Source organism: Nelumbo nucifera, chromosome 4, assembly GCF_055504915.1.
Source record: "Nelumbo nucifera cultivar China Antique chromosome 4, China Antique-T2T, whole genome shotgun sequence".
NCBI lineage: Eukaryota > Viridiplantae > Streptophyta > Magnoliopsida > Proteales > Nelumbonaceae > Nelumbo > Nelumbo nucifera.
Genome location: NC_142652.1, coordinates 4619812 through 4631476, shown reverse-complemented (window position 1 = coordinate 4631476; position 11665 = coordinate 4619812). Strand labels below are relative to the sequence as shown.

The 11665-nt window shown below is 38.6% G+C and overlaps 1 protein-coding gene across 8 annotated transcripts; it reads right to left on the bottom strand.

Moving 5' to 3' along the window:
• Positions 1-2044: 2044 nt before the first annotated feature.
• LOC104591759 (squamosa promoter-binding-like protein 16) lies at positions 2045-6959 on the bottom strand. 8 transcript variants are annotated; one of them, XM_088903387.1, is made up of 5 exons: positions 6599-6959; positions 6425-6521; positions 5718-6326; positions 3902-4038; positions 2045-2927 (listed from the first exon to the last, which is right to left on the bottom strand). In XM_088903387.1, the coding sequence occupies exons 3-5, from the start codon at positions 6194-6196 to the stop codon at positions 2290-2292; spliced, it is 1254 nt and encodes a 417-aa protein (XP_088759513.1). In that variant the 5' UTR covers positions 6197-6326; positions 6425-6521; positions 6599-6959; the 3' UTR covers positions 2045-2289. The 8 variants fall into 8 exon arrangements, with proteins under 8 accessions (XP_088759513.1, XP_088759514.1, XP_010249064.1 ...); XM_088903388.1 differs by having other exon boundaries at positions 5718-6321; XM_010250762.3 differs by having other exon boundaries at positions 6425-6959.
• Positions 6960-11665: the final 4706 nt, after the last annotated feature.

Below are 11665 nucleotides of genomic sequence, written 5' to 3'. Positions count from 1 at the left end.
CTAATCAATACATTTTCTTCTTTCATATCTTCTTATTCTTCTTCCACCTTTTCTTTTTAAATTTTCTTCTTTTTCTACTTTTCTTCTCATAAATGTGTTGATTTTCTATATTTTAACATGTAATTCATACTTTTCTTATGAAAATTATAGATAATTATTAAGTAAACATGGTTATGGAGCTATCTTAAAAAAATTAATTGCCTAGGCACCCATATCTATCACCTAACCTCACCTTGGTGCCTTGAAAACTATGCTCCTGATTAGGGGTGTCAATGGAGCAGTTTTGGATTGGACCCCATTCAATCCAAAATCAATTTGGATGGACCAACAAGACATATTGAACTGGACCAATCCAGACTCAATGGTCCAAAGAATTTATTGGATTGGATTGGACCTGGTCCATCCATAATATTATATTGGATTGGGTTGGATTGAGACAATATTTGGTCCACTGATAGAATATAAGAATATAGGTGTCAATGGACCAGGTTTGCGTTAAAACCAATACAAATTAAAACAAATTGGAATAGATTGGATGGTCTAGACATTGAATTGGACATGTCCAAATATTCATTGGATTGGATTGGACCTAGTCTTTTGTAATGGACTCTCACATTTGGACTAGATCCAATTGGACCAAACCCAGTCCAATTGACACCCCTACTCCTGATTCCTCCCTCTATTTGAGGCCATGTGAGATGGTGTATATTGGATGAATTCAGATTTCCTCTTCACATTATTGGTCCTCATACCCACCTCATAACCCTTATACAGCACATCAGGAACATCTCCCTATTTATATGTTTTTATTCATGGGGATATGTTTCCAATACATGGCTGCAAGTGCACTGAGGTGGGTGTGAGCAAGGATTAACATATCTTTACACACAAATACCCAACATAGGTATCGATGAATATTGATATGGATGATACTCTTTTTTTGTATTTTTTTTTATTTTTCTTAATAATGAGAGGGTCCTAAAAAAGGCCTGAGACCTTTTAAAGTTTTTAAAATATTTGTGTATCAATGTATCCAAATGTATTTGGACACACCAATAACAATATGATATGCCCGATATGAGATATATCATATCAATATTTTAATCCTTAAATCTTAAGACCAATTTTGTGAGGTTTACTTTTTTGCTTCAAATACATTTTTGGAGGAGTAGTAACTCTCTCTGATCATTGGATTGTCATGCCAAACCTGTGTTATCTACTGTAACTGAATAAATTGGAGCTGAAGATGAAACTAGGTCTATGGTTAAACATATAGGGAAGGTAACCCATCACCACATCCCCTCTATCTCTATGCAGAAAAAAAATGGTAAAAATAGCATAGGAGGTTGCCGTTTGTTGTTCCCTGAAATTATAACAAGATGTTCCTAATGTACAACTGCAAGGGCTATGAGGTGGATGTGCGGACAATTTTGTGAGGATAAAATACAAGTCAAGTACAGGATGTATTATTGAAGTCGACTTGGATCCCATTGAAAAAAATTGGACTCCACCTCACCTCAGCCTGCTGCTGCCAGCAGCATATGCGTGCTCCTTATTCGAATGTACTTAAAAGTGGCCCACCAGATAAGAGAATAAGAGATAACCCACACCCACCGATGGAACGAACACTTGTAAGGGCCACAGTGGGGGTCACAGGCATATCCATTGGAAATTGGCCGATGGCCGTGTCCCCTACCCCTAATCTAAGATCCTTCACTCTCATTTGATGGGATTATTGATTAAAGGGATCTCAAAACTCAGATTACTTTTGAGTTTTGAGACAGAGATCAAAATTCTACGTACAAGGTACAATACCTAGGTTTCGACGTCCTGTGAAGTGTGGACGAATGCATAGACAAGACGAGCAACTCATCGGAATTTGCAAGAAATTACATATAGACAGCGGCAAGCCAATGAAAACTACAAATGATGGGCTAGGCCCTAGGGTTCGCTTGCAAGCCAATCACATCAGTCAATGTGGTGAAAAGACACGAGTACTGGAGTGGACAGCATTTCCAACACAATACACAGCCATCTATTCTGAGGTCAAAAACAGCTCAATTTGAGGTAAAAGTAAAACAGCCCTCCGTACAAACTAATATCTTAACTGAAGCAACATCATTTGAGTTGTGTATGTGTTATGGTACAAACATCTTAGACACATGCAGATCCCAGTGGAGAAAAGAAAAAGGGTAAAAAGAATCTCTTTAGATAATTATAAGCGGCCTTCAATTCAAAGTTCAAACCATCCCATGAACCATGATTCATGAAGAGCAGGAATTATCACAATTAATCCCACGAGAAAGGAAGCGTTTGTGGTCCCCCATTTTGGGTTGACCCATCAGATTCAGACCCCAAGTGAATGACCCCGTGACAATGAAGGGCATCAACGTCACTGGCATCAGGAACCAAAACTGAGGCCTGCTCATCTTCCACTCCTTGTGAGCATGGATACCGACCTACACCACTGTACTGCAGAACTGGGACTAGGGGCTGAGCTATAGGTATGGGGTCTGGCTGCACCACATGATTCAGACTGATCCCTGAAGTCTGCATTGGTGGCGATGACAGAAGAGAGAGAGCACAATCCGAGTCAAGAACTCGGGTTAACCCATCGGAGAACATTTTCCGGCTGCCCTCACTTTCGGATGAGGCAATGGAATTGAGAAGCGGCTGGCAGACAGAAGATTCAGGAGGCATTCGATTGATGAGTGTGACATCGTTGCTTTGCAAGAAAGGAAATTGCTTGCCTCTATAGCTGTGTGAGAAAGATCCAGTAAACGTATTTTGTCTGTCAATAAAGTGCAACTGCTGGTGGCGGTTATAAGGTGTAGTATCTTCCTCAGTTTTCACCACTCCGGACCAAGGGGGACTGACAACAGCAGTGGGAAACATTTGCGTAGTAGTGAAGGGCAAAAATCTACTACCTGTAGGATGGGGAGAGAAAAATATTTAACTCCAATTAGACCACAACATCTGATTATGCAGAAGAAATAGAAGAATATGTTCCAAAGAAAAGGGGAATGAAATCAGTTTTAAAAATGGGTGACACAGAGGAGATGGTCAACCACTATTTGCAAACCACCCATTTATTTCTCCGGACTGACATAGATCCATCACATGATGCAAACCATCTTTCCCATCCATCTTTTCAGAGAAATATGGTAATTTCTACTGATTGTCCGTAAAACAAGAAGGATTTTTAAAAGAAACCATAATGTCATCAAAGAATTACAATCACCAATCAAGTAACCGATAAAGTAAAATTTTGATAAAGATCTCCTTGAAGGTCCCAGTCCAATGGGGTCCACAAAACGCTACAAGCACAGCAAATGTTCAGCCAAGGTAGATAGTGAAGCTTCATTCCATTCTCCTCTTCTTACCTCAAAAGAAAATTATTTCTTTTTTCCTTTTTGTAAGAAGAAACATAACTAAATAAACAAAATACTATTTAAGATTCACTTCTTTGTGAGTCTTGTGGTAAATGTTCTGCCTAATTTACTGCAAGTTAGCATCAATATGCCACCAGCATAAGAACATTCAAATTCAGACTCAACTATGAACAAAAGACTAGGATTGTATGCAAGTTGAAAAAAACAACTTAACAAAAGCAACCTACTGACAAAATATACATAGAAAAGAAATTCCCCCCTGAAAGACCTGTCCAGTTTTTCCAAAAGCTGGTTGAATCAATACAGTGGTAAGGCTTTAAAGGGAAAATAATTGTGAGATTTTAAAGAAAAAGCATACTAATTTTTAAATTGCACTTTTGCTTCAAGTTGAAGCTTAGCCAACTTATACAAATAAGTCAGCTTAGCAGGTCTCAAATGCTGATTGAAAAGCACACAAGTGCAGAACAATACTGTCCTGACATGGACCAGTCTAAGAAAGATTTTCAAACCTTGGTGATTAGTAAACAAGCTTCCAGAATTCATGGACAACGATTCTGGGTGAGGCTTCCTCCGGCGCCGGTTGTGTCCATCCAGACGTTTCCTACAGCTTCTCTTAACTTCATCAAATTCAACCAACAAATGGAACCTAAAAGTGATCAAACAAGTGGAAGACTTGAGATATATTATTTATATCAAAAAGAAAACACAATAAACTAGACCTGCAGTCAATACAGGGGAAAAGCAGCACATGGTAACTTAGGAACATAACAGTAAATCAAAAAACAAGAAAAAACAGGGATTTCATAAGGAACCTAGCTCCCAACTCAAACTCGTAGCAACAAGCAAAAGAAAAGGGGGGGGGGGGGACTTTCCATCTCTAATGTATTACAATGTTCTATTCCCACAGAAGAAAATAACAATTTATGTGGCTTGGAATATTTCATACACCGGCAATGCAAAATCAAATTTCCAATACGGGACAAAAGGGATTACAAAGCTCCCAGGACTTCTTTACCTTCTACTTTCCAAAACAAAGTTTTTTTCCTGTGACTCTATATAGAGTATAAAAGCACAATAAGAATGCAAATGTACAACTTGCAAGTAAATAAGATATCATGGCATATAAACAAATTCACATGAATAAACAATCCTTTCCTAAATGAAGAGCAAATAACTAACATATACAAAACATGCAATGTAACTAAAAAGTTCCCACAATTTGAAAGATTATGTACCATGTATATGCAAACTGTTATCAGTTGATTTTTTTTTTATCAAATAATCAATCCATTACGACCTGCTAAAATAAAGCAACTTAAGAGTTGGCTCATCTTTGGTCTGGGACAGAGGACATCTAGACAGGTCTGAGGAACTCGAAAGTTGAAATTCACTGTGTTCTATATTTCAAGAATCAGGACTCACAGAAAAAGGGTCTCCCCAGCTTCACCACCCAAACATATAGTTCCAATTATCCGTAGAGGTTTCTCTGTTTGGCTCGGTTAATCATTTGGTAGAATAAAAAGCACTGCAGCAGAGCACCTATTGACAAGGGTTTGAATCTGAGAGGGGGAATTTTTAACACAAATAGGAACCCAATTGTTCTAATTTAATTATTTACTTTTTTTTATAAACAATTTAATTATTTGCTTGGTAGCTTGACAATATAAATAATTGTCCATGGAACCCTACATGTACAATATTAATCTCCTAAAGAACTCTTAAGCCCCTTTTATAAATTTTCCATGCACAACGATCTTTGTATATATTGAAAGCAAAATGGTTATTGGGCCAATTGGCTAGTTGGTAAGGTCTCCTGCTGGTTGTAGTGGAGACTTGGGATCCAATTCCGCCAGAACCAAGGTGGTGGGGGGGGGGGGGGGTGTTATAGGTTTGGGGATGGGCGTTGTGTAGCTCCATGGAGCCAAAAATAATAATACGTTAGCAGAATGACAGGGAAACAATATGTTAGAACGGATAAGCCTTAAGATCACACCTATGCCAGTAAATACTACCAAGCCAAATCAAGTCATTGACCCCGAACCACAAAAGGTTTGTAATAACAACTATCAAGTATAAGGACTACATGCATCACTCAACGAACCCCTCAAAAGGAGTTATTGTAAGAACGGCCAATATATGGTTGAGAAGAGATTCCAATCATAATAACTGAAAATTGTGTAAAGCCAAAATAAAAATCTAACATTGGATGATTGGATAGCCAAAGCCAAACATACAACAATTCGATAGATAAAGGCAATTAGAGGGGTTCAACGTTGAGAAAAACCGACTAATTTCTAGCTCTCTACGACTACTTGAAATCCATACCTGCTGCACTGCTGGCAGAACCGTTGCTCCTGACCACCTACCATCACCTTTGGTGTCTTAGAGTGAAGCTCGCAGACTTTATGGCGCCTGTGATAGTCCCTGCAGTTAGTAAGGTCCGACTTGCACCCATCAACCAAGCACGAAACCGTCTGAGTTCCATTACTAGGCGCTCGAGACCTCTTGGTGGAACCCGATGGAGGTGCCAGCACAGTGGAAATCCTTGGATCCTTCAACTTGTCCAGTGACCCATCCCCGAAATCCCCCAGCCTGCCAAGTTTCAAATCTACTGAGCAATCCCCTTTAGTGTTCTGTCCTTGAAAGCTACTAGACCCAACAAGTGGGGCGATGTTAGGGATGGATTCCCGCTCCAATTCGGCTAAATCCCAAGAAGGTGTCTTCAAATCCCAGTCCATAAAAATTTTTCCCTTATCCTCCTCTTTTATTCTTTCTCCCTCCTCACACTCTCCTCTCCTTCTCATCCGCTATTAGTGGAACTCCTTCCTATTTGTCTCGCAAGTGCATCACATACTAGTTCAAAATTCTACCAGAACCAACGAAGCAGAAACCGAAGTTGAGAACTCAAAAGGTAGGGGGCAAGAATCAGCTACCCTAACGCACACAAATCAGTAGTAAGCTTACTACTGTCAAATTGCACAAGGCCCAGAATTGTCTAAACCAGTACAAAACTAAAAATCAAAGATGGGTACCTCAAAGAGATAAGCATTTGGAAGGCAAATCGAGGACGAAATTCAAAAGGGGAAAATCCATCTTGGTTATTTCGACGCAGTCGAATTGCAGAGAAATCTCCAACAAAACGGGAAGAAGCTAAAGTAGAGAAGGGAAACAAAGCAAGAAAACTAAAGACCAGTTAGAGTACTTACAGACAAGCACAGCATGAGAAGACTGATCTGGGCTCTCTAGCCGTTCATTCCCTGACGTGGATTCCATTAAAAATCAATAAAAGGGAGGAAACTGAAAAGGAAAAGGAGAAGGGGGAAAAGCGAGGGGCGTAGGTTAAGAAGAATCACTCTTTAGGCTCCCTGTAGCACAAAGCATGAGATAAAGAGCCATTTGGGTTTTTATATGTGAAATTATTGGGAGGAGCAACAGCTAACAAGGTGGATAATCCATGCAAGTATACATATAGAATTGCGCTACAGAGAGAGAGAGAGAGAGCGCTGAACCGCCTCATCCTCAACACCGCCCCCAATAAGAAAAGGAGGGAACTGCTTGCTACAAATACCATGTTTTTTTTTTTTTTTTTTTTTCTGGTGAGAACTTTCTACAAATATCATAGAGATTGGAGTTCAATATCTGTTTCTTTTAACTTAGGGTTCATTAATGTTGTCATAATTTGAAAGAAAGAAAAAAAAAACTAAAAGTAAAAAATAAAGAAGATGAAGAAGAAAACAACATAAAAACGAGTGGCAAGGAAAGGGACAGGGTGTTGTTGCTTTCAACTTTTTAAGTGAAGGAAAAGTACAAAGGCATGTGGTATTGTGTTTCACATTTGATGACATGTTTTTCTTTCTCCCCTTCCCTCCTCTCTATGATTGTGGTTATGTTTATGGCTCTTCTTTTTCACCTGTTATTTTCATACACTGTTTATGGTTAGGGTCGATATTCCCTATATCATTTGATCGAAATATTTTAATTACATTTTCAAATTGCCCTTAACTCTTTATGAAATTTTCACCCACAATAACACTAAAAAGAAAAAGAGTAACATTCAGTCAAGATGGTTTTTAACTTATGGACCCTTTGGGATTTAGGGCTTTGGGTGAAGCAAAGCTTATAGCTTCTGTGTCGATGCTTTTTATTCTCCCCTTTTTTTAAGAAAAGCCCGAAGGCAACCTGTATTAATCAATCGGAGTGTCATGCCTTGGAGTTGGAGGCTGCTTCAACTGAATGATTTTTATTTCGTCTCAAAGTGGACGAGTTAGTCAGGAATAGGGCGATCATGGACGGCCAGGCTTAGCGCCCGCCAATGACAAGAGGCGTAATTCGGGAACGCTTTTGGGACTATAATACAATTTTAAATTTATTTAATATATAATATGTCATATAATCTCCCTCTCTATATAATATGTCATACTTTAGATATATGTCGATACTTTATTTTCCTGCAGGATCAAGAAGTTAAATGTCTCATGTCTAGCGGTGGCAATTGGGTTAGTTGGATTTGGTTTGGGTTGAACTTTAATCCAATTCGTTTAATCCGTTAATTCATTAATAATTCAGTTATATGAAATTAAATGGGTTAGGTTCAATCCATATCCGCTTTAATCTAATCCAATCCATCTAAACCCATTAATTTTATATTTATGGTATTAAAAAACAAACTAACTCTTTATTAATAAATAATTTGGTCATAGCTTGGTGGTAATAGCAATTATTTTTTATACAAGTGGTGAAGGTTCAAATCACATTATATGCATGTTATTTTTATACAAGCGGCGAAGCCATTTGATTATGTTCAGATTTTGGGTTTTACCGAATCACTTAAATTCAAACTAGTCAAACCAACTTGAACTATCTAATTGGATTATCTTCGAGCTAATCACATCAAGGGTGGTTGAACTATTTAGATCTAGATTAGTACGGACCGGTTCAGTCAATGGTGGATTGATTTGGATTAGCCATATCAGGTTTGTGCACGGGTTTGGGACCGAATCGATTGACCCGAAGCGGGTCAACGTAAGTAAATCGGGTCGGCTTGGATTTGGATCGTGCTTGTGTGGATATTGGTCGGACCAGACAGTCCAGGCCGGGCAAAGCACAAAGGCACCAAACCATCCCGCCTGAAACCGTTTCAGATTTGGGTCGACCCGGATCGGCTTGTGTCGGGTCGGGTCGGGCTGTGTGAATACTGGTTGGGCTGGACAACCCAAAACAAGTAAAGCAAGCAGTAACGAACCATCCCTCTCGAGGTCTATTTCGGATTTGGGTCGGCCCGGATTGGTATATGCTGGATCAGGTCAAACCACATTGAATTGGTCCGGACTTGGGTCAAATTGATTTGGATTTATGTTAGGTGAAGTGTGTTGATTCAAGACAAAACTAAATTTAGTCAATAATTAATAAAAAATTAATGCACTAATTATAAATAATTTAATTTAAATGAACAAAAAAAACTAAGGAATTAATATTTATGTCTATAATGATTAACCCAATGGTTATCCACAACCCAACCCAACCCAATTCACTTAAATGAATGGATTGGATGATAGATTGATCACACAACCCGCCAAATAAATGGGCGAGTTGGATGAAAAATTGCCACCCCAACTCATGTCTATCTTAATTCATTTAATTTTCTCTTAAAAAAGCAAATGCACCTGCCACTCAATTATATATATATGTATTACTCCCATCAAATTAAGAAAAGAATTAGCTGCACCTAAGCACTTTTATTCAGATTAATCATAGGGTCTCATGAGTAACGAACACAATTAACTGTTGTTCAGAGTTTTGCAGCCCATTAAAAAAGTTATTCACTCTCCTAACTATCCATTGAGATCCTTGAAATTTCTTTCATTCCGGGCTTGCCAAATGTAGTATAAAGCTATCCCGTACCAAGATAAGACTGAATTGACCAGGTTTTTGTCGTTGATACTTTGGGATATATAGCGAATGAATACATTGAAGCCAAGATGAGTGGAACAATGTTTGGAGGGCCACATTCCAAGGAGCAGGAAATAAGATGGCTTTAGCCAACGGACAATAGAAGAATAAGTGGTTTAATGATTCTACCTCTTGATTACAAAGCACACATTGGGCCTCCTAAGGATTAGCAAAGAGTCTAACATAATTATTAACTGCCCTCCAAAAGATCAATTGATATCGAGCTGATATATTCAGCTTCCATATCTGTTTGAAAGAATTTCTGAGATGGGAAAGATTAAAAGGCTTTCCAACTGAGCATAATCATGCTTCGCAGAGAATTTTCCTGAGGGGTGAGGGAGCCAAATCCAAGACATTGAAGTGTCTGTTGGGAAGATAGGGGTATTGATGATTGTCTAGTATTCTTGGGGTGTAAAATTACACTGGATTTGTTGTTCATCCCAAACCCCATTGTGGATAAGGGCAACAATTGATTTATTTCTTAGAGCGTTGTTGTAGGCTAGGAAATCAACTGAAACTTGGTGTTCTACTGCACCCAAGGAATTTGATCCACAGGGTCTGATGACTCAGGGGTCACTAAGTACCCGATCTCATCTAGCTAACCTTGTATAAGAGGCACTACAGCTTTTCACAAAGATGAGCTATTCCTTTTAATAGAGAAAGGGAAGATCCCGACTTTGTTCAGACATTTCGCCCTCCAAATTTGAGACCAAATTTTATGTTGTTCATTCAAGTACTGCCAAGCCAGTTTTTTGAGCAGAATCAAATTAATATTTTTTTTCAAGTTTTCAAAACCCAAACCCCCAATTTGTTTTGATCGAGTTAATTTGCTCCACGCACATCATCTATAAGGGTTTGGGTTGGCCTGTGACTTCGCCCACTAGAAGTTTCTTATTTTCTTCTCTATTTTAGAAATTGTTTTTTAGGAGAATTTTACTACATTCATGGCATGAATGGGCACGGATTGGATGAAAGACTGGATTAGAGGTTTCTTTCCTGCCAGACTCAGAGCCGAGGCTTTCCATCACTTAAGTCTGGAGCTGATATTTTCTAGGATGAAGTTTAAGTCATTATGTTTGTTCCTAGACCACCAACTCATGGGGACTCCAAGATACTTAGATTTAGGATCTAGAGGTTTCATGTGGAGTTGCCTCCTAATCATCCATTGACGTTTCAAATGTATATTTTTGCTAAAAAAAGATGCCAAATTTCTCAAAGTTGATGCACTAACCAGAGATGTCTTAGAAATGGTCAAGGACTTCCTTCAAATTCTCAATATAATCCCTATGGGCCCTCATGAATAGCATAATATCATCAACAAAGAAAAGATGAGAAATGCTAGGAGCCCCTGATGACATTTGGATCTCTTGGATCTTGTTCTTAGATTCTGCTTTTAGAAGTAGTTAAAAGCAGCCTTGGAAGGCCCTCCATGGCTAAAATAAAGAGGTAAGGGGAAAGAGGGTCCCCTTGTCTAAGGCCTCTAGGGGGTCGAAGTGACCTTCGGTAGTCCCATTTCTTAGGACCGAAAAGGAAACTATGTAGAAACACACTCCTTGATCAGCTAATAGAAGTTAGGGAGAAGCCCAAACTAGTCACAATTTTGATAAGATAGGACAACTCCAATATATCATAGGCCTTAGACATATCTAGTTTTAGGGCTAAAAAGCTTGTTCCCCATTTATGGAGTTGAGGAAAGGAAACATTTCTGGGGTAACCACATTTCTGGCACAAAAGCTACTTGGGAAGGGGAAATGCACTTGTCCAGGAGGGGTCTGAGTCTATAAGTCTATTAGTAATTACTTTTGCAAGAATTTTGTAGAAAACATTGCACAAGCTGATTGGACAATAGTCCTAGACTTTTGAGCAATCCACATTTTTGGGGACCAAACAAATAAAGGAGTGGTTTAGTCTTTTGAGCATCTTTTTGTTAATGAAGAATTCTTGGACAAAGGACACTATAAGCCCTATTTTAACATTTCATTCTATAAAGTGTCACATCACTATGAGCCCTTAAATCATTTCTTACTTCTTACTACCTGAAGCTTTTTTTTCTTGGTTTTAAGGGGCTATTACTTGAATCCATGCCCCAGGCCCATACCACACATTCCTGAACTTGATGTGAGATAGCTTAGGCTAGGTTAGGTCATATTAAAAATTATTACACTTAGGGCCTGTTCGTTTGCTCTAAAGTCTAACATCTGAAAGTGCAATAATTACCTTAAGAGGTATATTAGTATTGGTGAACTTTTCTTTCCTTTGAACTTTGAATGCAAAGAATGTTGTTCTGAGTTCTGAATTCTGAATTATGAATTCCAAAAATGATC

Bases quoted from the DNA above. Each gene is read 5' to 3' on its own strand.
- LOC104591759 (XM_010250761.3), bottom strand. From the start codon at position 6,196: ATGAGAAGGAGAGGAGAGTGTGAGGAGGGAGAAAGAATAAAAGAGGAG. The intron at 4,039-5,717 runs GTATGGATTTCA...GATCACTTTTAG, and splicing joins TTCTGCCAGCAGTGCAGCAG to GTTCCATTTGTTGGTTGAAT. The intron at 2,928-3,901 runs GTTTGAAAATCT...CCCATCCTACAG, and splicing joins CTTGTTTACTAATCACCAAG to GTAGTAGATTTTTGCCCTTC.